The sequence below is a fragment of the Rana temporaria genome, chromosome 2 (genome assembly GCF_905171775.1).
Source record: "Rana temporaria chromosome 2, aRanTem1.1, whole genome shotgun sequence".
Classification (NCBI taxonomy): domain Eukaryota; kingdom Metazoa; phylum Chordata; class Amphibia; order Anura; family Ranidae; genus Rana; species Rana temporaria.
The window spans coordinates 114,980,293-115,008,016 of NC_053490.1; the positions used below are offsets into that span (position 1 = coordinate 114,980,293).

The 27,724-nt window shown below is 43.5% G+C and overlaps 1 protein-coding gene across 1 annotated transcript; it reads left to right on the top strand.

Moving 5' to 3' along the window:
* The first annotated feature begins 3,110 nt into the window (after positions 1 to 3,110).
* On the top strand, positions 3,111 to 4,545 carry LOC120928548 (olfactory receptor 1020-like). The gene has a single exon (XM_040339624.1). The coding sequence runs from the start codon at positions 3,398 to 3,400 to the stop codon at positions 4,337 to 4,339; it is 942 nt and encodes a 313-aa protein (XP_040195558.1). The 5' UTR covers positions 3,111 to 3,397; the 3' UTR covers positions 4,340 to 4,545.
* The last annotated feature ends 23,179 nt before the right edge of the window (positions 4,546 to 27,724 follow it).

Here is a 27,724-nt window from a genome sequence, read left to right on the forward strand (position 1 = left end):
ATTTTTTAGAGACATTTTAGTACTGAAAAGTTTGGGTCCCCATTGACTTCAATGGGGTTCGGGGTCAAGTTCGGGTCCCCGAAACCCGGACTTTTTTCCGAAGCTAGGGCTAGGGCTGGATAATAATTCCTAGTTCTGGCAACAAACAGTGGTAGCTTCTTGTTGAATCTAATCAACCAAGGAGCATAAGGGAAAAAGCCTACTTTTTTCAGGCCAATAAAAGAAATTGTTGGAGAGTTCTAGAATTAGGGAAAAGATACTGCCTGGAAGGAAGTGACCATTAGGCCTAAAACTCTCATGAGGATTCTCACTGTAGGATTTCTCCTGAATCTCAAGCATGAGCTCTTGGAGAAAGAATTTTCTTATATGAAAGAAAGAGTTTTACTTGGGATTTGTTTAGGGTTGCACTCAAATATTCCAGAAAGCCCAGAAAGTTCTTCAATAAAAATTAAGAAGACACCTAATGCTCTCCAATTATTCTTAAAATTAAGACTCACAAATACAGACTCACAAATATACTCACAAAACAGACAGGAAATGCAGCACATACGCATTTAATACCACAAGCAGTGTGACAGCTAATCCATTGTCGCTCATGTCCTATTGTGGCTAGTATTCTATCATACACAGACTAACTCCACCTTAGCGTGATGGTGTCACAAGGGTAACTTATGCATTGCATTGCCAGGGGAGGGGGCTTCATAATTTTTATTTCATTTGTATTTAAGTCATCTGTGTTGGTGGAACACAATTTTGTGTTGGCTGACTTATAGATAAATAGGTGAAGGTTCATTTTGCTGAGCAGTGACTATTTTCTTTTTACTTGTAATCTTTAATTAATTGATCAAATCCCTCACCAAACAGACAATTTCCTTGGCAAGCATACATATGAGGCACCTTTTGCGGGCAACTTCAGCTTTCCAAGATTTTAGCCATAGGATTCTGTGAATATGAATGGAAAGTGGAGCCCTCCTGGAAATTTGGCTCATCGCATGTTCTGGGGCATCCACACAAAACAGCAGAGCAGAAGGCAGTTGTTGTAATTTCTCTATAACAGCATGATTTTAAAAATACAAGTTCATGCTAGTTGTTCGTTGTTCTAGTCCAGTTAGTTGCCGTTTGACATACGGATATTGCAGTGAGAGCTGTTTGCAGGGTTGGGCCTACAAGATTAAAGAGAACATTTTGGAGCATATAACATTTTATATCTGCAGAATCCTTGAAAGAAGGAACAGTTGTACAGTCGGTACAGCAAGATGTGTGTTTTAGGAGAGAGATGGAAGCATCAACAGGATGCCACAGGAATAGCCCACTTCTTTGCAAACTCTTTTTTCACTGGATAGAGTTCACCAAGATTTTGGAGGGAATGAAAATCCTTTTAGGAGTGACCCCCATCATTACGGACTGCACATTCTATTTGTTCATGATCGGGAATGTTTTGTAGGTTTTTGCAGTTCTCTTTGTGCCCAAAGGGGCATGGCAAGATGGAGGAGAGTCAAGCTGTACAATGTCAAGGCTTTTGCGAACAGAGGCAATGAGCTTTTTGACATCTCAGAAAGCTGGGCGGTATGGGACTGGTATATCAGGATCTCGTTACGTTTTAGTCGGAAAAGAGGCAGAACGTTTCTAAGCCCTGGACAAAGATTCCTGTATTAAGGCCATTACCTGTTTGAGGAAATGTGACATAGATGCAGAAAATTCTGCTTTAGTCAAATAGACTGCATATTGTGTGCACAAAATAGAGCTAGAATTGCATGCTGAGACTGGTGTTAAAACCGGTCCTGCTTCGATGCAAGTGGCAAGAAGTTACTCTGAATTTTAGTGTGGGTCTTCGACAGAGCGAATGTTCACCTGGGATTTTGAATTGCCTTTCTCCTGGTCTGTGCTATAACTACAAGTGACGTTATTCCCATATGTGGTACTCAAAGAGTAATGCGTGGGAGGGTAAGCTTGTCCAGAAGGAGAACACGATAATCCAGGTTTAGACCGTCCTAAAACAAATCTTTTTGGCGAAAGGGTAAGAGAATGCACCTGAGTACCTTATCTGGGCTCTAAGTGGAAGTGGAATTAAAGTATGCGATCAGTGGTGTGATGTAACATCTGGTCATCCACCTGAAACTGGGCTCTGAGTGGCTTAATTTTAGCATTTTGACACTTATTTTATCATAACGGTTAGAGATACAGGGTGACATTCTCTTACCTATTCACAATGCTGGACTGTTTATAAGGCCCAGCTTTCATCCATCATAGTAGACATAGCTCCAAATGGGTCTTCGGGGACTGGGTTTCATAGTGATGTATTATAGCCATAGCTCACAATACTTTTATTTTTTGAGTATCTGCATAATCACTTGCACATATTTTAATAAGTACATATCCCTGGCCGTCATTTGCAAAGATTATTCTGTAGGGATTGTAATTATATCATACAGACATACAAGGTAATCACTGCAGGATATCGATATCCTATGGGAACTGCTACATAACATATAAGGATCACAGTCATATTATTCCTTTAAATATGATGAGGGATCGTTATGTAGGTGAGTAATCATTATTCAGGTATTGCATGTGTTATTATGTATGTGTGCACTATGAAAGAATGCAAAGAAAGCAACCCTTCCAGATGTAAATCTAAACCATAGTGTTGTAGAGCAGCATGAACTGGTGCATAATGCTATTTAACTTTTCTATTACTTTTGGTGAATAAAAGGCAGATGAAAGTAGTAAACTTCTGTAAATGGTGTCTATACAGTAAAAAGAAAAGAATACACCTATTGCAATATTCAATAAACATTTGTTTTTGTTAAGAAGTGAATTATAATGTAGAACTTTGTAGAATATAGTAAAGTTTGTTTTAAAAGTTCAGTTTTTCCCCAATTTGTACATGTTTTATCTCCCTGCACATCCTGTAGACATCTTACAAGAACATCGTGTGATTGTGTGCAAACTTTAGCAGCAGCTGAATGTCACCGTTTTGCTGCAGTGACTATAGCAGGATGTGCATTGTGCATTATACATTGGCACAGCTGCTTGTTGTGCAACTACGGAGTGTGCATGACAGGGTGACAATGCTGCAACTGAACTGACTAAGCATTGTCACCCTGGAAACGGAATTTCCTATGTATACCCCTTTCTAATATTATCTGATCTGAACTGATCTAAGAGGTTACAGCACTTAAAATTTAGCACTGAATAAATAGGATTATTTATGGAATAAGGCAAACTATGTAGAATAAAGATATATAGAGATAGATAGATAGATACCTGCAAAAAAATATATTAAATTATGGGTTTAAAACAATAGGCAACCTTGTACATAACGGAATGATTGTTTACATATTTTCCACAGAAAGAAGAGAGAAATACATTTTTCTCAAGAAAAAGGAAGCACCAGATGAACATGTGGAATAACACAAAACCTTCTTACTTTATCTTGTTAGGACTAACTAATGACTCTACCCTTCAGATCTTCTTGTTTGCTTTATTTTTACTCTTCTATATCATGACTCTTCTGGCTAATATTGGCATCATGGCAACCATCAAAGCAGATTCTCGACTCCATACACCCATGTACTTTTTCATAAATAACCTTTCTTTCCTAGATCTTTGTTATTCCACTATAATAACACCAAAGACCTTAGAAACATTATTGTCAGTTACCAAGTCCATTACTTTTTTTGAGTGTGTCATGCAGATGTATTTGTTTGGTGCTTCTGTTAGTCTTGAGTGTTTTTTGCTAGGGATAATGGCCTATGATCGCTATATTGCTATTTGTAACCCTCTATTGTACATAATAGTTATGAACAAGATGTTCACTAGACAGCTTATAGGATTTGCCTACCTTGGAGGGTATCTCAACGCAACAATTCATACCTCCTGTACGTTTCAACTGCCATTCTGCCGAAGTAACATAATAGACCACTTTTATTGTGATGTCCCCCCTCTTTTAAAGCTGTCGTGTGTTGATACTACTATGAATGAACTTGTGATGTTTATCTTTGGAGGTCTTGCTGAATTTAGTTCACTCATAACTATTGTGGTATCCTATAGTTATATTATTTCCACTATAATGAATATCCAATCCCAGCAGGGCAGGAAGAAAGCATTTTCCACTTGTGCATCTCACCTAATGACAGTTGGTTTGTTCTATAGCACCATCGTCTTCATGTACATGCGACCATCCTCTAGTTACTTTATGAGCCAGGATAGAGTGGCTTCAGTATTTTACACCATGATCATTCCTATGCTAAACCCACTGATCTATAGCTTAAGAAACAAGGAGGTAGCAGGATCATTGAGGAAAATTAGAGAAAAACATATAGCAAAAATATTATAGAATATAAAAGGTAGCTATCAAAGCTTTACAGATTTTTACTTTATTTTTTAACAAAACAGATCTTTTGCTCTTTTAAAACAATAATAGCCGCCATATTAATTCATGTAATCAAACATGTTTTGTGCACCTGTCCTCTTAAAGCTGTAAAAAAAAGTTTCAACGGTTTAAGTAGAATTTTTAAATATGAATTTTTAATCTAAAGTCTTCCTGCATGTAGGAATGAGTGACTCCTGGAAGATTGAATTAAATGGGGGGAGTTTGTGGAATCCTGTTTGAAATTTGTAAAAAAAAAAAAAAAAACTGGCAGGGAATCGTACTGAAGACTACTGCCATTTTTAAGGCTAATGGGCAAGATATTGTCAAAAAGGGTATGGGAAGTTGAGTGCTGCCATAGGGGTCATTTAACCAATACTGTACAACCAGGAGAGGATTATTTTATTGTGAATTTATGGGCAAAAAAACACCAATCGTTCAAATTGCATCCTTGGTAATTGCCTTCAAGCTGTATGAGGTGTTACAGAACAGTGAGATTTTAATAATTTCTGGCATCACATATTTGGTATTTGTAACTGATTTAAAAAATGTTACATTGACCCTGGCTTACATTCAACAGTATCTCAATATGATTAAAGTGGTCTCAAGCAGTATGATTCTTTCAGATTTTAGGTGCTGAAAGCGGTCCCATTATTTTGCATGGAAATTTGGCGTTTTACATTGCAGGCCTGTAATTCTTAGGAATAATTCACCTAAATCTGTCCAAACCAGAGTCTAGTAGACATCTCGGGTATGATAAAGTTTAAAGCACAAAATCATAAATTATAATATAATAAATAATAACAAACAATAATTTAATAATAACAATACTTTTTTATTCAATACATTTTAGTAAATAATATAATCAAAAACACTGAATTTTTTTTGGTCAAACAAGGGTGCAATATTAGTAGTCATATTGCTTCAGTAAACATCTCGGGTATGGAAAATTTTAAAACAAGTTACAGCACAAAGTCAAACGTCATAGTTGGGACAATAGAAATGGGTTTCTTTTCGGATTTTTCTTCCAGTGTCGTCACGCTTGGAGCAGCAAACCACACACATCCTTGTGGGTGCTGTCTTCTTTTCAGTGGGTGAAATGTGGTCCATAAAGTGACGACCAGTCAGTCGTTTAGGGTTCACAACACCAGCAGTCCGACGTCCAGATCGGTTTACAGCCGTTGGAAAGATGAGTTCTGCAACCTTCCACACAAAGTCTGCATGGACCATGGGCCTGTCACTTTATTTTTTTCAGAAGAATGAAGGCATTCCACAGGCACTGTTCCAGAAGATGCCTGAAGATTTTTTATAATATTTTTATTTGTCACTTCCTCATGGCTGGATAAAAGGTCATGGCCTGGTCAGCTATGTCCACACCTCCCATGGTGTTGTTGTAGTCCAACACAACCTGTGGCTTCATCACATCCTTTCCACCTTTGGTGTGTACCATTACGGTCAAGGTGTTATGAATGGTACTCATAAGGCACACATCTTTTTTGTCCCGCCACCTCAGTACCATAATTTTTCCTTTCTGCCAGACAATTATTTCTCCTGCCCCAAGCTTTTTATTGGCAAAGGTTGGCGGCATGTCACACCGGTTAGGCCTTACGGTTCCATATGCGTCCGTCTTGTTCAAAAGAAGGAACTCATAGAGTTCTGGGGACGTATAAAAATTGTCTACGGTGACACAGTAGCCCTGGTTCGGCAATGGCTCAATCAAAGAAAGAACCAAAGCGGTCGCCATTCCAAAACTGCTGAATCGATGGCAGAATTTGGTCCATTTCCCGGTGTACAAGACTGAATTCCAGATGTACCCAGAGCTGGATTCACATAGCATAAATGACTTTATGGCAAATCGAGCGCACTTTGATGCAATAAACTATATCCAGCTAAGTCTACCTTTGTAGGCCATAAGACTTTCGTCAATAGCTATGTCTCTCTCTGGAACATAGGTCTGCTGAAAATTATTCAAAATAAGTTGATAAATCTCACAATTTTTTTTCAGTTTTGGAGCTGGATGAGAACTCTCATCAAAGTCTTCATCATTTGCAAAGTGCAAATATTTAATTATGAGCGAAAATTTATATTCCGACATAATGGTGCCAAAAAAAGGAGTGGCCAGTAATTTGTTGGTTGTCCAGTACTGCAGTTTCCCCACCACTCCCTGTAAAATTATAAGGCCAAGAAACTTCCAGATGTCCTCTCTGGTTACTGGTTCCCATTTTCTGCTCCTTGAAAATCGCTGATGGGTAGCAGCTTGTTGCTCCTGGTAGCGATTCGTCTCCAAAACAATTTTGGCGATAACTTCATCAGTCAAAAAGAGCTTGAGGTATGCCAAGGGGTTGTCATCCTCAACATCCACTTTGATCCCAGGTGCTCCTGTAAATGGAAATCTTGGGGGCGCTACGTGCTCCGTACCGCAATCAATCGAGCACCAAGTCTGCACATCGCTGGGCACAGTCGCAGGAATCGCTTTCTGCGTCTGATGAACTTCCCCACGAGTCGCTGTCACTCAACTCTTCTACAAGTGATTCTGTATCGCTGTCGCGGTTTTCCAGCAGGTCATATAGCGATTTTGAGGTGGAGGCGCGCTTTTTTCATGCCATGGTCGCTGTGCAGTTTACAGTCACAAAGTACAGTAAAACTGCAGACAAGGGCACTGAAGAAAGCACTGGGGGGCAATCTAAGGTCACTTTATTTTATTTTTTATTGTAATCCAATAGGATTACATTGTATCAGTGTTTTCACTTTATACTGTTTGAATTTGCCACTGTTTCGCCCCCCTGCGTCGCGACGCTCGCAGGGAAGGAAATCAGGGGAAGACTCAGTGCATTGGGCGGAAGATCCGGCCGCCATGCTCTGCGGAAATAAATTGCTGGATCCCGGGGACAAGTTAAGTAACCTCTTCCAGGATCCAGCGAGGCAATCCTGAGTGTGGCTTGGGGTTACCGATATTAGCACTGAAAGGCAGGTTAAAGGCTCAAGTTTTTTTATCTAACCACTTGCAGACCACCTCATGTATGAGTACGGTGGCAGAGCAGCTCTCCTGGGCTAGATCACGTATCTAATACAGTCATGACCGAAATTCTTGGCACCCCAGATCTTTTTCCAGAAAATCAAGTATTTCTCACAGAAAAGTATTGCAGTAACACATGTTTATTGCCTTTGTGTGTATTGGAACAAAACAAAAAAAGGGAGGGAAAAAAAGCAAATTGGACATAATGTCACACAAAACTCCAAAAATGGTCTGGTCAAAATTCTTGGCACCCTTAACTTAATATTTGGTTGCACACCCTTTGGAAAAAATAACTAAAATCAGTTGCTTTCTATAACCATCAATAAGCTTCTTAGACCTTTCACCCAGACTTTTGGACCACTCTACCTTTGCAAACTGCTCCAGGTCTCTCTTATTGGAAGGGTGCCTTTTCCCAACAGAAATTTTAAGATCTCTCCACAGGTGTTCAATGGGATTTAGATCTGGACTCATTGCTGGCCACTTTAGAACTCTCCAGAGCTTTGTTGCCATCCATTTCTGGGTGCTTTTTGACATATGTTTGGGGTCATTGTCCTGCTGGAAGACCCAAGATCTTGGCCGCAAACCCAGCTTTCTGACACTGGGCTCTACAGTGCGACCCAAAATCCTTTGATAATCCTCAGATTTCATGATGCCTTGCACACATTCAAGGTACCCAGTGCCAGAGGCTGCAAAACAACCCCAAAGCATCATTGAACCTCTACGATATTTCACTGTAGGTACTGTGTTTTTTTCTTTGTAGGCCTCATTCCGTTTTCGGTAAACAATAGAATGATGTGCTTTACCAAACAGCTCTATCTTGGTCTCATCTGTCCACAAGACATTTTCCCAGAAGGATTTTGGCTTACTCAAGTACATTTTGCCAAACTGTAGTCTTGCTTTTTTATGTCTGTGTCAGCAGTGGGGTCCTCCTGAATCTCCTGCCATAGCGTTTCATTTCATTTAAATGTCGACGGATAGTTTGCGCTGACACTAATGGTCCCTGAGCTTGCAAGACAGCTTGAATTTCTTTGGAACTTGTTTGGGGCTGCTTATCCACCATCCGGACTATCCTGCGTTGCAACCTTTTATAAATTTTCCTCTTCCGTCCACTCCCAGAGAGATTAGCTACAGTGCCATGGTTTGCAAACTTCTCTTCCCCTCTTTCTGTTGTCCATGCTAAGTGTGGCACACACAGACACACAATGCAAAGACTTAGGCCCCTTTTAGACTGGGGCGGGAGCTGCGGTGGCGGTATAACGCCGCTAAAAATAGCGGCGCTATCCCGCTGGAATTGCCGCGGGTATCAGCCGCTAGCGGTGCGGTATTAACCCCCGCTAGCGGCCGATAAAGAGTTAATACCGCCCGCAATGCGCCTCTATAGAGGCGCATTGCGGGCGGTATTGCCGCGGTTCCCATTGTTTTCAATGGGAAGGAGCGGTGAAGGAGCGGTATACATGCCGCTCCTCTCACCGCTCCAAAGATGCTGCTGACAGGAGATTTTTTTGTCTCCCGCCAGCGCATCGCCTCAGTGTGAAAGCCCTCGGGCTTTCACATTGAGTCTGCAGTGCAGGAGTTTTTCAGGCGGGATAGCAGCGCTATTTTTAGCGCTGTACCGCCTGAAAAACTCCTCAATGTGAAAGGGGCCTTAAGGAACTTCTCTCCTTTTTATCTGCTTTCAGTTGTGATTTTTATATTGCCCACACCTGCTTCTTGACCCAGGTGAGTTTAATGGAGCACCACATGCTTGAAACAATCTTATTTATCCACAATTTTGAAAGGGTGCCAAGAATTTTGACCAGCCCATTTTTTGAGTTTTGTGTGACATTATGTCCAATTTTCTTTTTTTGTTTTTTTCCAATACACACAAAGGGAATAAACATGTGTATAGCAAAACATGTGTTACTGCAATACTTTTCTGTGAGAAATACTTAATTTTCTGAAAAAAATTCTGGGGTGCCAACAATTTCAGCCATGACTGTATGTGATTCAGCACTTCCAGTTAGTGGGCGTGCTGGCTGTGCTCTGATTAGTCACAGCACAAGCCAATCAGCAGGTGCTGGCCAATGATTGACTGCAGCACCTGCTAATCGGCAAGGAGGAAGACAGGACAGAGCTCTATCAATCTATCAATGTAAACATAACAGAGCTCTGTCCTGTCAGTGGGAATATAGCAGTTCTTGTTTCCCTGCAAAACAGGGAATAAAAACCGACACATCCCTTATTAAAAGCACCTCACAGTAAACACACTAACAGTGTTAATTTTGTCGCCCAAAATTTTTTTGTCATAATTTTCGTCAGTGGTGTATTTCCCTGGGCCGATCCTAGGCAGGGTGCACAGGGTGCTCTGCACCCAGGCGCCTCATAGGTGGGGCGCCGAAGCTCCAAAGTACTCCCTCCTCCTTGTCTGTGTCCAGAGGAATCAATCTCACCTTCACTGAGAACCCTTCACTGGTTACCAGTAAAAGACAGAATCACTTTTAAAGCACTCTGTCTAACGCATAGATGTATCTATGGGAATGCTCCCCATTATCTATGCGAAAAAATAAAAGCTCATAATACCAATCGCGTTCTGCGATCCACCAATCAAAATCTCCTCCAGATACCCAAAGCCAGATACAAGTCCAAAGGAGAAAGGAGATTCGCGGTCCAAGGGCCTAGACTATGGAACGCTTTACCAACCAGCATTCGGTTGGAGGAGAACCACTTGACGTTCAGGAGAAAGATCAAGACTCATCTATTTTGATACCAAAGGAGACAGGAACAACAAGCGCCCAGAGGCGATTAAATTCGCATGTGCTATAAGTTTTCATTCATTCATTCATTCAGAGGCGGAGCACATGTAGCGGGTGCTGCGGTTCCCCATCCTGCTTGCTCTCTCCGCTGGCAACTGACAAGAGTGCATACCTCCCGCCGTCCCCGGAATCCGGGGTGGGTACCACAGCGGAGCCCAGTACTGAAACACGTTTCGGTACTAGGCTCCACTAATTAATTCTGCCCGGTGTGCATGGAGCAGTCTCCTGTCTGCCCGTGGTGTGATGAGAGGCTTCTGAGGCAATCATCCGGTGCACTACCAGAAATGCTCCCAGAAATGCTCTCCGAGTGCCACCCTCCAAGTAACCAAAGATGCCATGTATGCCCTGCTCCCCTGTAATGTGCTTCTGCTCCCAGCGCACCCGAGCTACATGGATCTATTGGACAAGTACTGATCTATGGGGACACCTGATGTGGGGGGGCTCTGATGAGAACACCTGCTGTGGGGGGATCTGATGGGGGACACCTGCTGTGGGGGGCACTGATGGGGGGACACCTGCTGTGGGGGGGCTCTGATGGGGGGGACACCTGCTGTGGGGGGGCTCTGATGGGGGACACCTGCTGGGGGGCTATGATGGGGGACATCTGCTGTGGGAGGCTCTGATGGGGGATACCTGCTGTGGGGGGCTCTGATGGGGGACACCTGCTGTGGGGGGGCTCTGATGGGGGACACCTGCTGGGGGGGACTCTGATGGGGGACACTAATGAAGACTTCTTAGGGGAGCATCTCTGTGTTTGAGTCGTAGCCAGAGAAACATTTGTAAAGGGGAGGAGTTAGTAAGATGACCACGTCCATGCGGGGGCGCCAGAAATATTTCTGCACCCAGGCGTCTGTGACCCTAGGATCGGCCCTGGTATTTCCAGTGACGAAAACTAAAATTAACCCATATTTTTGTCAACTATGGCAAAAATGAATTCCAATTTAGTCAACGAACAAAAACGCAATGCAAGTGTGAGGGAGGGACGTTTACCCATATGAACTTCTGGTTTCCTCGGAGCTCTGCCTGTGAGTGTTTCCACTCTCAGCAAGCAAGGTAGTGACCATAGGGTGCTTAGTGGTGTGGATTGCTTAGCACTGTGCAGCATTTACAGGCTTCCTCAGACGACCATCCAGAGCACTGTGCACATTACAGGTCTTCTCAGACAGATGACCATCCAGAGAACTGTGCAGCATTTACAGACTTTCAGACCATCCAGAGCACTGTATTTATTACAAACCTCCTCAGACCATCCAGAGCACTGTGTGCAGTGCATTACAGGTCTCCTCCTCAGACCAAAACTAATATAGTGAAGATCCAGGCCTACTTTCACTATCTCGGCGATAAGGGCAAAGTAGGAACTTATAACAGAAAACCAATGACCAAATGTTACCGTAGGTCATTCAATATAAAACTTTCAGCTCCTCCTCAGACCGCCCAGAGCACTGTGTGCATTACAGGCCTCCTGAGACCTTCCAGAGCACTGTGTGCAATGCATTACAGGACTCCTCCTCAGACCGTCCAGAGCATTGTGTGCATTACAGGCCTTCTCAGACAGTCCAGAGCACTGTGCATTACAGGCCTCCTCAAACCACCATCCAGAGCACTGTGTGCATTACAGGCCTCCTCAGACCGTCCAGAGCACTCACTGTGCATTACAGGCCCCCTCAGACCATCTAGAGTGAGTAATTTGTTTAAAACTTAATACCATAAATGTATTATATTAAAATAATACTCACAAGCATAGATGTTTAAAAATGCCCAAACTATGATATCCGCCAATCAGCAGCATGTGTAGGGTTGCCACCTCACCCCTTTACACCCAAACACTTTTACACAGGTTCTGTGACTGATTAAGGTGGAAATTAAACTCACTTGGTGCTTTATCTGCATTAAATTGACCTCAGAACCTGTGTGTTTCATATGTGTTTGGGTTTAAAGGGATAAGGTGGCAACCCTAGGCATGTGTAGTGACACCACTGATCAGTGGGTGTCATCGTTTGTGTGTTTTTAAACATCTATGCTTGTGAGTTTTATTTTAATATAACAAACAATAGTTTTGAAAGATATTGGGCCATGGTATGCATTTTTTTCTTTTAGAAGCTGCAGCTAAGGAGGACGGTGTCTGTGGCACTATCCGGTGGTGTTCTTCTCAATGCCAAGGTTGAGCCTGGAAGAATTTGATCATTTCTGTTTGTCTAACCCCTTATAATTTGGAGTTCAACTTTCTGGTAAGCAGACCCCCCCCCCCTCTTCTATAGTGGTGGTCTGACACTCCTGAGTGGTGGCAACTCATTCAACATCGGTGGTTGAACATCAGATGGACTTATATATTTGGATTTTTTATGAATTGTATTGACAATTATTATAACTAGGGTTGTCCCGATACCACTTTTTTAAGACCGAGTACAAGTACCGATACTTTTTTTCAAGTACTCGCCGATACCGATTACCGATACTTTTTTTTTTATGTCATGTGTCAGTATTTTTATTTTATTTTACAATTTGAATTTTTCACAATTTTTTTTGTTTTTTTACAATGCTTTCTTAGTGTGTTTTTTATTTTAATTTGTATTTCTTACAATTAATTATTTTTGTTATTTTTATTATTTGTTGCAATATTTTTTTTTCTTAGCCCTGTTGGGGGGCTTTGGTGAGATATCGGGGGTCTTTACAGACATCTCCCCTTGGAGACAGAGAAAGGGACTAAGGACACAGATTCCCCAGTCACTTTCTCAGCTGCACTGAAAATGAATGGACAGGAGACAGAGGCTCCTCTCCATTCATAAACTGAAGCATCATAAACACAGGTTACGATGTTTCAGTTATATGAATGAACAGAGTCAGTGATCACTGACTCTGTTCATTCAGAAAAGGTAAAAGCCGTGTTTAGCGGCTCCTACCGCTGCTCTCCATCCTGACAGAGGGGGCGGAGGAGGACATGGAGGGTGACACGGAGCAGAGGGGGACATGGAGGGTGGGTGACACCAAGCACGAAGGGGGAAAGCAGCAGCACGGAGCAGGGACACGGAGCATGGAGGGGGAGAGCAGAACAGAGGACGACAGCAGCGGCATGGAGGGGGAGAGCAGAACAGAGGAGGACAGCAGCGGCATGGGGGAGGACGGAGACACGGAGCATGGAGGGGGAGAGCAGAACGAAGGAGGACAGCAGCGGCACGGAGGGGGAGAGCAGAACAGAGGAGGACAGCAGCGGCATGGGGGGGGGCTCGGAGCATGGAGGGGGAGAGCAGAACGGAGGAGGACAGCAGCGCCACGGAGAAGGGACACGGAACATGGAGGGGGAGAGCAGCGGCACGGAGGGGGACACAAAGTGCGGAGGGGGAGAGCAGCATGGATGGGGGAACTGGAGGAGGATACAGGGACAGTCAGGTATCGGGTGAAGTATCGGAGCATTTTCCCCGAGTACAAGTACTCAGGGAAATGCTTGGTATCGGCCCCGATACTGATACTAGTATCGGTATCGGGACAACCCTAATTATAACAAATTCGAATTTTATACACTTTATTGTAAAGTTTACTGCACGAGATACTTTGTTGAATTTTTTCATAGCACATATTGCACTTTACTTTAAAGCGGAGTTCCACCCAAAAGTGGAACTTCCGCTTTAAGCACTCCTCGCCCCCTTACATGCCATGTAATTTTTTTTTGGGGGGGGGTGGGGACTTCGGTAGGAGTGGGACTTCCTGTCCCACTTCCTACTTCCACCTAGGGACCGCCTAGGTGATTCCTCCTCTGCCCCTAGATGGCCCCTCCCTCTAGGCGATCTCCTGGTACACGTGACAGATCCCAGAAGATCGCATGTCCATTCTGGGAGCGCAGCGCGACTCGCGCATGCGCAGTGCGTGCCCGGCCGTGAAGATGAAAGCTGTCACGGCCGGGTGCCCAGAGTTTGAATGGATGCGCTGAGGAGAGGAGCGGGGAGAGCAGCAGCATCGCTGCACCGTGGAACAGGTAAGTGTCTGTTTATTAAAAGTCAGCAGCTATACTTTTTGTAGCTGCTGACTTTTAATAAACATTAAACGGCTGGAACTCCACTTTAAGAAGATAACACAATCATTTATTATTATTTATTGTTTTTGATGTGGTACAATATAATAACACTTTGGTTAGCAAATAGAAATGTGTGTTATAGCACAGCATTTTGTATAAGTATAAATAATCATTGGTTATTTGTTTATTTACTATTTTGTTTTTGCAATTGGACAGCACACCATTTTTATGTAAGTGATAATCACTGTTATAAGCATCACTGCTATAAGCAACTGCAGCTAATTACATGGTACAGATGGACTGTGACTGACCCTGTCTGTATCATATGATCACTGTGATCAATCAAAAAGATCAACACAATAGTACACAATGAATTGTATGAATGGAATCCATTCATTGTGTACAATTGCCATGTGGTCTGCTGTGATTGGTCACAGTGTTCACATGGTACCGACAGTGGGTGAGTACACTGATCTGTCATCCGCTGTGTCCACTGGATACAGTGGGTGACAGATCGCAGTGTGGCCCATGATCTATGATCTATGTAACACTTGAGGTTAGTCACTTCATTTGGTATATGTAAATTCTGGGGTTGATTCACCTGCAGTGAACTTTTAGCATCACCATATAAGTTATAAATGGTAACACTTGATGTTTCATTTGGAACACAGGATTTTTATAATATTTGTTCTGAATATTGTAACATTCAGTGTTGTTTCTGAGAAGCTCAGGATTTTTTTCTCAATACTATATATGTTTTGATTGAACCCCTTCATGTAAAATATTTAGTTTTGTATGGTGGCACTGCAAATCTGGACACAGTAGCAGACCTATCCGACCCTCAGCCTCGCCAGATAGTTGCCTGAGTGTTCTCTCCCCTCTGATGACTCGCCTGCCCGCCACTGCAGCTAACATCCTTGATTACATGGGAGGCGTGTATCGATGCATCACTAACAATCAATATCGAGGGAGGACTGTGATAGAGGGAGTCTGTAATGGGGGGTCTGTGATGGAGGGGTATCTGTAATGGGGGGTCTGTGATGAAGTGGGGTCTGTAATGGGGGGTCTGTGATGGAGTGGGGTCTGTAATGGGGGTCGGTAATGGGGGGTCTGTAATGTAGTGGGGTCTGTAATGGGGGGTCTTTGATAAGGTGGGGTCTGTAGTGGGGTCTGTGATGGAGTGGGGTCTGTAATGGGGGGGTATGTGATGGAGTGGGGTATGTAATGAGGGGTCTGTATTGGGGGGATCTGTGATGGAGTGGGGTCTGTGTTGGGGAGATATGTGAGTGGGGATCCATGATAGAGGGATCTGTGATGGAGGGGGGGGGGGTCTGTGATGGGTCTGTGCTGAAGGGGGGCCTGTGGTGAAGGGGGGTCCCTGGTGGAGAGGATCTGTGATTGGGGGATCTGTGATGAAGGGGGGATTTGGGTCTTTAGAGGGGGGTCTGTGATGGGGGTTGGAAAGGTCGTGATGGAGGGGGTCTTTAAAGAGACACACTGTTATGGGACGGTCTGTAATGGGTTGGGGGGGTCTCTGATGGGTGGGTCTCTGATGGGGGACTGTGATGTAAAAGGGAGGGATGTGCTGTGAAGGGGGGACTGAGGGCACTGATGTAAGGGCTTGTTCACACTTGTGCAGAGATCTATGTTTTTCGACCCTAGAAAAACATAGGTATCTACAAGGGCAATAGAAAACAATTGTGACGTGCACAGGAGGCTGTGATGTGAAGGATCTGAGTCATCCCCAATATGACACTCGGACCTCCGCTGGAAGAAAATTTTACTGACCGGACCCCAGTGAATTTTAATTCAGTACCCCTGATTTATGTCATAAGGGATTCACATATATGGACAAGCAGCCTAAAAAGTGCTAATTGGTGCAGACATCATTTTATATGATATAATCATTGTAGCTGATGAGTTTTTTCATGGAACTGACGCATTTTTAAAGATGGACTCTGACAAATTTCTCACTTCACTGTGACCCTGTAAAAGAGAATTAGGGGAATTTATTAAGGGTGTCACCCTTTAGAATTCCATTAGGCTATGGCATCAAAAGTGACAGTGCTCGCATCCAATTCATGTACCTGTCACACACAGGGATATTAATATGTTTATGTCTGCTCCACATTGGACACTCCTTCCTCAGTGCACTCACTCCTGCTCTCCCTTCCATGCCAATGTGCTTGTCACATGGCCAAGGAGTTTTGCACTCAGGTAGGCAAAGCCTGATGGGCAACAGAGAGACTGGTTCCTCATCAGGCACACTTTACTTTTGATTGACAGTGCATGGCAGTGGGCAGATACATAGCCGCTATTCAGTCCAATTAGCAGCTTTCAAATCCACCGACTGCCATGTGCTGGCTGTTAAACATAAAGCGGACCATATTGGGAACTAGTCTCATGGTTCCCCACCAGGCTCTGGCTCAGGCTCAGGCTCAGTGACAAGTCATTTTTTGGCATTACCACACACAAACATTTTCTTGATAATGAACAAGAAAGAACAATGGTACATTTTCAGTTGCTGCTGTTCAAGAACCACTAGCAGAGTTATAGCTTGTCTGCATGTAAATGTGAAAAATGTAGAATAAGGCATAGGAAATTAAATAGAGGAAAGGAACCTCAATATTATCTTTATAACTGACTGATCATTCCTACATTCCAAACACCAAAATGTCTTGTGTTTGTCTGCACCTGTTGTCCTTCATATTCTATACTGTTGTACTTACCTCTTCCCATTTTATTTCTTTAACTCACCCCATTTCATGCTATTGGTCAGACTTTTAGAATAACAAGTTTGTGATTATTTGAATGTTATCTTTTAAATTGAAAATTTGGAGTATGTGAATTTTGTCTGTGTAACTTGCAAAGTCCTGAATGAATTTAAAGGCCTGTACACACGATCGGATATTCCGACAACATTGGTGTGATAGACGTGTTTTGTCACATAATCCAACCTTCTGTAGGCTCCATCGGACAATTGTTGTTGGAATTTCCAACAACAAATGTTGGTTAGCCATGCTCTCAAATTGTCCGACAACAAATGTGTTCCGTCGGATTATGCGATCGTCTATACACAAGTCCAGTGGACTAAAATCCAAAGTACAAACACGCATGCTCAGAACCAATGCTAACAAGCAGACAACAGTAGCAGAAGTTGACCGAAGGGTGGCGCTAAAGAGCTGAAAAACAACGTTTTGTGTATGTAGGCTGAAAAAGTGTTGCCGTCTGTATGCAAAACAAGTTCACGGCCAATGCCCTTCGGACAAAAATCCACGGATTTGTCCAATGGATGTCCAATCGTGTGTATGAGGCTTTAGTGCATAATGTGGGTGTTGCTTATTATTATTAAAAAAACAAAGTAAAAAAAAAAAAGTAAAAAATAAATAAAAACACAGCGTTATACTTTTTTACCTGTGTTTAATTAAAAGATAACAATGTTTTAGTATGTAAATAGTATGTGAAATTCAAGTGACTTTTAAAATTAAAACTGCAACTCTTCAAGTATTCCATCAACAAATTGTTATCTTCAATTCCCCATGTTGATTAATAACTCGTATCAGACCTACAGGGACATTTTCACAAGGGTATATCTGTATATCATTTGCAGATATTGTTTACTATGAAGATCAATACCCTAGGGTTTTTTTCTTCTTTGGAGGCTATGATTACATTGTTTGTCATATACTAGGAACAATATTACTTACAAAAAAAACAATTTAAATTTAAATATTTTCTTGAAATGGAAAATAAAGTATTATACAATGTAATTATCAAAATTCTAACCTTTATTATGTGTCAAGCATGACAGTAGATCCTTTACTTTTCCACTGACTGCAACAAAATTACAACTCTATTGATTCCGTGGTGCAATTGTACAGCAGCTTTGTCATTCTGTAGACAGATAGGGTTTGATTTACTAAAGGCAAATAGGCTGCACTTTGCAAAGTCAGTTGCTGCAGAGCTTAGTAAATGGAGTAAATCTTCACTTTGCAAAGAATACCCAATTACAAGCAAGAAAAAAAAAGGAAAAAAGCTTTTTGCTTGTACATGATTGGACGATGGAAGTCAGCAGAGCTTATGCTTATATAGTAAGCTCTGGAGCCACTGCTCTTTCAAAATGCAGCTGCACTTTTCCCAAAGTGCACAGTCTGCCTTTAGTAAACCAACCTCATAGTCTTAGATGGGATTGTAGTTTTAAATGGACTTTAAAGCCCAACTGAAGCTTCTACTGTCAGATAGAATAAGTAATACTATTATGTTAAAGTGGGGACACAAAAAAAGGCTGTTGACTGCCTGCATGATATTCAGCATTGAATTTTTATCTTGCCCATTGGCACACTGCTTGCATTAATATCTTAGCCTAAATTAGAAACATACAATCAGCACATAGGACATAGCTTACATTTAGTATGACTTGTCCCTTGAGGTAATTCTCCTTTGTTTAGGAGAAATTTTCATCTTTCCTACTACTTTTTTTCAACAGTTAATTGTTATTGAATTGCCTTATCCATTCTTTTCAGTCTGTTATAGCGTGACAAATGTGCTATCTCCATTACAAACGCTACTTTTACCGAAGGTGCGCTCCCATCTCATAGTTTATTCTGAGCATGCGCGGGTTTCTAAGCATACACACGAATGTGTTTCTCGTCGAAAACCAGCCCGACGAGGAACACGACGAGGAAATTGAGACTCCCGACGAGGAAAAAGAGAACTTGTTCTTTTTTTTTCTCATCGAGTTTCTCAACAGTTTTCTCGATGAAAAACATACACACGATCGTTTTCCTCGGCAAAAAAGCTCTGCCACCAAGTTTCTTGATGGATTCTGTCGAGGAAAACGGTCGTGTGTACGAGGCCTAAGACCTTTTTTTTCTCCCCAAAACGATGTCTTTATTTCCACTCTGCAACACACCAAATATTTTTTTAGATGTTGTCAGGGTGTACAAGGTGGATCAGACAGTTTTTGTCCAGGGCTTACAGCCTTGGCAACAGAGTCCCTCATTTCCCTATCAGCACTCTTTTCACCAGATCTGTTGGTGTCTCTTGGGTCTTCCAGCATCAAGCATCTCTATCTCAGATTTACAAGCTCACCACCTTGTCCTCTGTTTACACGTTCTCCAGGTTTAACCAGGTGGCTCTTCAGGCTGCAAAGTGCATCAAACTGTCATCTGATTTTTTTCTGGGTTTTTACTCTTACTTTTTTTTGTAGGCCTGTTGGCAGGTCTGTTTGCCATGTTGTTGCTAAAAAAAATATTCCTATCTCGGAGTATAGTACATTTTCTGTACATTTTCTGTGATTTGGTATATGCCTCTTGAGGTCCCTAAGTAGTAGAAGCTGGGGGAGGGAAAAGCAGCACATGCATAGATGACGTCTAGTGTGACGAAATGCGTAGGGCGGAGTCGAGGACATATTGCGTCACTTCCGATTAACGCCAAAAATATACTTTCCTGCACGGCACCTATCGTTTTGCATTACATGTCTGTTTACTGTTATAAAATGTGAGTACCTTTTCACCTTTTAATAATAAAGCAATTTCAAAGCTGGATTACACTATGGGCATCTTTTCCTCTTTTGCATATTAAATATTGAGGGAACGCCAATTACACCCTGTGGACTGATCTTTTTGCCAGAACGCTAGACAATGGCATACACTGTGATCGCGCAGCGCCCCTGGTGGGGAAGTATATCCAGTGAGTGCATTCACTGAAAGAGCACCAAGGATAATTTTTCACTCAATTCAATTTCTGCAATTGCACTGGACACTTTCTTTTGATCACAAGTCACTTTATTTATTATTGTTAATATTGTTATTCAGTTTATTAATTACTTTCAGATTTTTCACACAGTTTTTGGTGTTTATATATTGTATTTAATTGTATTAAGGATTTTATACTAATTGTCACTTTTAAATAGTTTGGATTATTAGTACACTATTCACCACATAGGACATATGCACATTTCATCTCCTTTTGTAGAGGGTCAAACCCTCCTCACCATAAAAGCACCACTGAGGGTGCAACACACAATTTAACCTAAGCTAAAAATATTTAGAAATATTACCCACAACATCAGCTCAAGGGAATTATTATTAAAAAAAAAAACATATTTGCCCAGTGGTTTACAGCACTGACAGTCGTCAGAAGAGTGCCACATCTACATCCCCTTTTCTCCATTCACCTGTACTCCACCTAGGTGGCAGTATTTTGTAGGGGCAGCAGTTGTTTCCAATTAAGATTTTTCACTTTTTTTTTTATATTTTTCTCCTTGTACCTTCCGTTGCATGGAATCACACAAAATCACGAATATAGAGTTACTAAAAGTTTAGGTACATTTATTTTACTTTGGTGTAGGCCTCTTGAGGTCCCTAAGTAGTAGAGGCTGGGGGAGGAAAAAGCAGCACAGGCATGCTGATAGGAAAGAGAAGCTTTGCAGCAGATAGGAAACAGAAGCTTTGCAGAAGTCAGGTTCTAAAAAAAGGACAGCTGAAAATACCTTGCAAAATAAGGTAGTATACTAGTTTTCCCGGTACCTTATATTTTGTTCAGTAGGGCATTCTCCACCAGCAGAACTCAACACTTCTGAAGGCCTCATACACACGACCGTTTTCCTCGGCAAAATCCATCAAGAAAAATGCTGGCAGAGCATTTTTGCAGAGAAAAACGGTCGTGTGTATGTTTTTCGTCGAGAAAACTGTCGTGGATCTCGACGAGAAAAAAAGAGAACATGCTCTCTTTTTTCTTGTCGGGAGTCTCAATTTCCTCGCCGGGTTGGTTTACGACGAGAAACACGTTCGTGTGTATGTTTAGAAACCCACACATGCTCAGAATATAGTATGAGACGGGAGCACACCTTCGGTAAAAGTAGCGTTCGTAATGCAGATAGCACATTCGTCACGCTGTAGCAGACTGAAAAGCGGAGATCGTCTCTCACCAAACTTTTACTTAACACACAGTAACATGAGATTAGCAAAAGCAGCCCCAAGGGTGGCGCCAGTGGAATCGAATTTCCCCTTTATAGTGCCGTTGTACGTCACCGCGTTTGAGAACAGCGAGATTTTGTCTTGACAGTGTGTATGCAAGGAAAGCTTGACAAGATTCTCGTCGAGGAAAACAACGGTTCTTTTACGACGAGATTGTCGGTCATGTGTACGAGGCATAAGAGTGTCAGGAGCCCATGTACACTGTACACTGTGCATTATGCATTAGGGTGAAAAAACATCTGATGCTGCCGCCCCCCCCCCCCCCCCCCCCCGAGCCCCCGTTATACTTACCTGACCCCTCGAAAGTCTCACGCTCGGTCCCGAGATCCTCTTCGCCGCTCAGCCTGGTCGCTGATTGGCTATAGCGGATGGATTGAGAGCTGCGCAGCCATTGGCTGGCGCTGCTGTCAATCACATCCAGTGACGTGGCGCGCTGAGGGGCGGGGCCGAGTGATACAGTGAGCGACTATGGCCGTTCGTTGTATTACGGGAGCATGCCCGCAATTACTCACCACCATGCAAGCTCTCTCGCATGACTGTGGTCAGTACTTGCGGGGAGGACAAGAGACAGCCGCAGATGGACCCCAGAAGACGTGGATCGGGGCCACTCTGTGCAAATCAAACTGCACAGTGGAGGTAAGTATAATATGTATAACATTTTTTTTTCCTTTACTAACCCTTTAACAACTAAGACTCATCCCCACCCGGTACGTTGGATTCAAAAAGTGGATGTAAATAAACACAAACACTTTTACTGCAAATTCAATAGTGTACTTTAATGAGTTGACTCTTATTATTATTGCATGCAACATTTTCAGGGGTTCATTGATGGTTGCTTGCCTGTCTCTGGTTTCTCTCTATGTATGTAGTCCATGAAGCCAACATTTCTGACTGGGGGCAAATGACTTAAAGTGATTATAAACCTTTATCAACAAAGTATATCCCTTTATAGTGTGTACTTGCCTAAATCCAGAGCTTTAAGTGTCATTTCTCTTTGCTGCCTTGTTCCACTGCTATCTGCACTAGTCCGTTTTAAAAATTTTCCCTGACACCAGGAGCCAAAAAGATGAGGAGGGAGCTCCAGCACACAACCTGGGTTTGACAGCCGCAGGTCCTGTGTGCTGTGTAAAGGGCAGTGTATCCCTTCCATACAATCAGCTCACCAGGGTGGCTGGAGCCCCGAGTGGGCCCCCAAAAAGCCCTGGGTCTCGGGCATTCACAATTCTATTATCAGCCCCGAGCCTGAGCAGGGACTGATCTGACTCAGAGCGTGTCCCAGTGACATAGTCCAGCCTTCTGGAGCCTGCAACGCCTATGATGGACGTCCCACTGGTCCAATGCCAGAACTGCGGGATGTGTGACGTCCATCATAGGAGCTGCAGGCTCCAGAAGGTGGGAATTACAATCTGGACGCATAGAGCACTTTGAAATCCCCACTCAGTGCTTGGGCGGGTGGCTCTCCTCTTCTGTCCTGACTCTGGCTGCCTGCTGTCTACTGGGATGGGTGTGCCGCACACTATGGCTAAGCTGCAGGAGGAGGTCACCTGAAGTCTGACGTGTAATGGTCAGGTAGGTCAGTGCATTTTAGTGTGTGTCAGGTAGGTCAGTGTAATGGTCAGTGTGGGTCTGGTAGGTCAGTGTCAGGTAGGTCGGTGTGGGTCAGGTAGGTCAGTGCAATGGTAAGTGTTGGTCAGGTAGGTCAGTGTGGGTCAGGTAGGTCAGTGTAGATCCGTGTAATGGTCAGTGTGTGTCAGGTAGGTCAGTGTAATGGTCAGTGTGGGTCAGGTAGGTCAGTGTGTGTCAGGTAGGTCAGTGTGGGTCAGGTAGGTCAGTGTGTGTCAGGTAGGTCAGTGTGTGTGCCTGGTAGGTCAGTGTAGGTCAGTGTAATGGTCAGTGTGTGTCAGGTAGGTCAGTGTAATGGTCAGTGTGTGTCAGGTAGGTCAGTTTTTATTGGTCAGCATTGATGGGCACTGGTAAGCCAGGCAGAAACCAGCAAGTGTCTCTCTTCCCCTGATATAATCTAACCCACGACCTCCCTCCACAGATGCTTTTTTACCTCAATGATCCAAACCTGTTGGATCAAGGTAAGTATGCATCTGTGGGGGGAGGGGGGGTGTTGGAAAAAAGGATAAAGTGCACAGAGGATTAGAAGTACAACTAGTGAATTTATTTATAAATACTCGTTTTTGGCTTCTCAGTCAGAATAAAAGATTGTTTGAAATTAAACAGTGTGTGCTAAGTATCACTTTGACAATACAGTGATGGATATGTTCTATCCTTACATGCACACAGTTTTTCTATGTTCACATTGCCTCAGCAATCCTCCTAATGGTGCCCTTTCCACCCCCGTGCCCCATAGTGGCTGTGTGGGCTGCTATAGCTATTGATACACTGAGTTTTCACTACATTGGAGTAGGAGATATGTATTAAAATAATTTCAGTAAAAACATTCTAGCACACAATGGGCCAGATTCACAGCCAGGCGGCGCAGCGTAACGTAACCGATTTAGGTTACACCGCCGCAAATTTTCTGGCTAAGTGCCCGATCCACAAAGCACTTATCTGGAAATTTGCGGCGGTGTATCCTAAATCCGCCGGACGTACTGCGCATGCTCCCGACGCAAATTTCCCGACGTGCTTTGCGCGAAATTACGACGCGCCGACGTTTTGTGAATCGCGACGTGAAAAAAAGAATTGCTCCGGGAAAAAAAAAAATTTAAAAAAAATTCAAAAGCGACGCGGGAAAGACGGGTATACTTTTACATGGTGTACTAATTTTACACTTTGTAAAAGGTGCCCTATCTTTGCGACGGCAAACTAACACTTGTCCATGACTCGCCCCTAGGTAATTTTTCTGTTCAAACTAACACTTGCGGCGACCTAACGACGGGAAAAAATTTTGTGGATCGCAGTAACTGCTAATTTGCATACCCGACGCTGGTTTACGACGCAAAATCCCCCCAGCGGCGGCCGCGGTACTGAATCTGCCTATCTATGCGTAACTGATTCCATGTGTGTGTGTGTGTGTATATATATATATATATATATATATATCATGCTTAAGGAGTAATCACACCTAAGAGCTCCAGAAGACCAAGAATGGGAGCAGCTTATTGATCTTACGCAGTTTAGGTAGATAGTTTGTAAAGTAGAAGAAAGTAAGAAAAGAGAGGGGGAAGGGGGGATAGCCGGGGGGGGGGGGGACTTATTTACTCCTGGTCTTCCCAGTGAATGGCTGTCTAATCATATGAGGAGTTCCCAGCACAGCCAGAAAACTGATCACACTGTGCTCTCATACCTAGTGTTGTCAGTTTTTAATAGGAAGAAGAGGGACTGGCAGGAACACCAGGAACTTTGCCAGGAAGGCACTAGCCATAGTGAGGCTGAAGCCTCTAGATGTACACAGGTGCGCAGGGAGCAGATGTGCGGGTGCCACTCTTTCTGTGAATAACCGTGCACAGTTGCGTGCATGCATGCACATTTGCTGTTGTGCTCACGCACCGAACGCTAATGTTGGTGTTAATGCGACAATTTAAACTGCAGCAGTTCTATTAGCCAATGCTGTCTACAGGTCTACAGCTATTACCTGTGTTCCTGTATCTGTTCCTGTGTTGACGTCTTTTATTGACTCGGCTTGCCCTGACCTTGCTTGAATGTTCCCTGCCCTGACCTTGCTTGAATGTTCCCTGCCCTGACCTTGGCCTGTCTCTGGATTTGCTCTGCCTCCTGTTTATTTGCCTGACAATACGCTGCTGATCTTTGCATGTATCCTGACCATTCTCTGCCTACCATCCATGCTTGTGTGTGACTGTCTGTTGCTGACCTGGCTCATCAGAGCTTGCATCAAGTTATCCACCTGTTTTACTTGGCATACCACCTGGTCCCTGCTGGTTTTGAATCTGCTGAGTGCTACCAGTCCTTCCGCACCTGCTATGTGGCAGCTGCCTGTCAAGCACCTGCCACCTGCTGTCTGCCTAGTCCTGGGTCTGCTGTCTCTGCTATCATCTGCTGTTTTAGCGATCCGACCTGTCTCTGGCGACACACCTGCTACCTATTATCGTGACTGATGGAACAACTTACAGGCACTCATACCTCGCCGCACTCTCGCGGCCACTGTGGCAGCATCAGTGGTCTCAGAGCCGGGGCTTTATGAGAGGCCTCCATCTACAGGTCAGGCTCTGCCACAAAGTACATGACAGATTTCACATAAAGGAAGCAATACAGAGAGAACAGGATACTTTTCATACAAGGACATGATACTGCAGGCTCATATCAGGAATATGAAATGTTGGTAATGTATTCTTTAACCATAATAAGTCCCTAAGTAACTTTTCCTCTTCATCTCCCCTTAGATATTATATTTATGCATTTTTTTTCTGCTTTTTTACCATTAATATTTAAATAGATTACATAGAAAATAAAATTATTTTTGCACGAAAATATTGGCAAAAGAAAGACTAGTTTTTCCCGAAAAAATAAATAAAAATGTTCTGTAGTACTGTAGAAGCTGACTTTTAACAAACATATAGGGCCAGATTCACAGCGGAGATACGACGGAGTATCTCAGATACGCCGTCGTATCTCTCAGAGTATCTATGCGACTGATTCATAGAATCAGTTACGCATAGATATCCCTAAGATCCGACAGGTGTAATTGTTTTACACTGTCGGATCTTAGGATGCAGTACCGTGGCCGCCGCTGGGGGGAGTTTGCGTCGTAAACCAGCATCGGGTATTCAAATTAGCAGTTACGGCGGATCCACAACGGATTTTCGCGTTCGCTACGTCGTCCGTAGTCAAGTTTCCCCAGTCGCAATTTTAGTCGTTATTTGACCTGCCCTAACTTTACACAGCAATCGTATTGCTGTATAAAGTATGGCCGTCGTTCCCGCGTTGAAATTAAAAAATTAACGTCGTTTGCGTAAGCCGTCCGGGAATACGGAATTACACTACGCGCGTCGCCGTTCGAAAAAATGACGTCACTGCGCGCAAAGCACGGCGGGAATTCCGAAACGGAGCATGCGCAGTAGGTCCGGCGCGGGAGCGCGCCTAATTTAAATGTTACCCGCCCATTCGATTTGGCCCGCCTTGCGCCGGACGTATTTATGATACACCGCCGCAAGTTTCCAGGTAAGTGCTTTGTGGATCGGGCACTAAAATTGAAAACTTGCGGCGGTGTAACGTAAACGGCTTACGTTAATTCCATCGCCCAATAGATGCTGCTTTCAGAACTTTTTCTAACGTCCTACAAGCACACTGCTCCAGTGTGAAAGTACTCAGGCTCTCACACTGGGGCTGCAGGGGAGGCATTTTTCAGGCGCTTTACAGGTGCTATTTTTAGCCCAAAAGCACCTGAAAAATTCCACAGTGTGAAAGGGGCCTAAAGGGCTGTTTTAATGATAAATTGCTCAATAAAAAGGAAGAAGAAAAAGACAGTAAGCAGAGTACAGAAAGCAGGCAGAGGTCACAATGAAGAGGGAAAAGTCCAGAGGCAGGTCAGGAAGCAAGCCAGAGGCACGGAAAGGCAGCCAGATGGCCAGATTCTCAAAAGAGATACGACGGTGTATCTCAAGATACACCCTCGTATCTCTGTTTTTGGCCCCGGTATCTATGCGTCTGATTCCTAGAATCATTTACGCATAGATACGGCGTAGATTCCGACTGGTGTAAGTCACTTACACTGTCGGAACTTAGATGTAATTCTACGCTGGCCGCTAGGTGGCGTTTACGTTGATTTCTCATTTGACTATGCAAATGATCCTGATACGCCGATTCCCGAACGTTTTTGCGCCGCCTCGTCGTCGTTTACGTCGTTTCCGTAAGCGTAAACTTACCCCTGCTATATGAGGGGTAAGTTTACGAAGGTCCGTCGTATGCCATGTTAAGTATGGCATCGGGACAGCGTTGTCTTTTTCCGTTGTTTACGTCGTTTTACTAAGTCGTTCGCGAATAGGGCTTTACGTTAATGACGCTCACGTCGGCCTCAATGACGTTTTCCGTCATGAGCTGGAGCATGCACACTGGGCTATTTTTACGGCCGGCGCATGCGCAGTGCGATCGTCGCGGGGGCGCGCTTAATTTAAATACAAGCCGCCCCCTTTGAATTACGCGGCCTAACGCCGGGCCATTTACACTATGCCGCCACAAACTACGGAGCAAGTGCTTTGAGAATATGGAACTTGCTCCAGTAAGTTGCGGTGGCGTGGTGTAAATGGCTTACGCTATGCCGCCGCGGATTCTACGAGAATCTGGCCCAGAATCTGCAGATCAGGTCACAGGTAAACAGAAACAAGCTGGAGACCACTCAGAAACTTCTTTCTGCAGAGCTCCAGTTTCTATAGGCTGCTGAGCTCCAATACCAGTTCAGGTCCAGGCCCTGATCACACCATTGGTCCAATACCCTGGTCAAAAGCAGCATCTGTTTGCTTCTGCATCTACATCAAAGACATCTACATGAAGTGATCATTTGGTCACTAATTTAACCACTTCCCGACCGACTCACGTACATATAAGTAGGCAGGTTGGCAGCCCTGCGCAAAACAACATACAGGTACA

Coding starts and splice junctions, on each gene's coding strand:
- LOC120928548 (XM_040339624.1), top strand. CDS start 3,398: ATGAACATGTGGAATAACACAAAACCTTCTTACTTTATCTTGTTAGGA.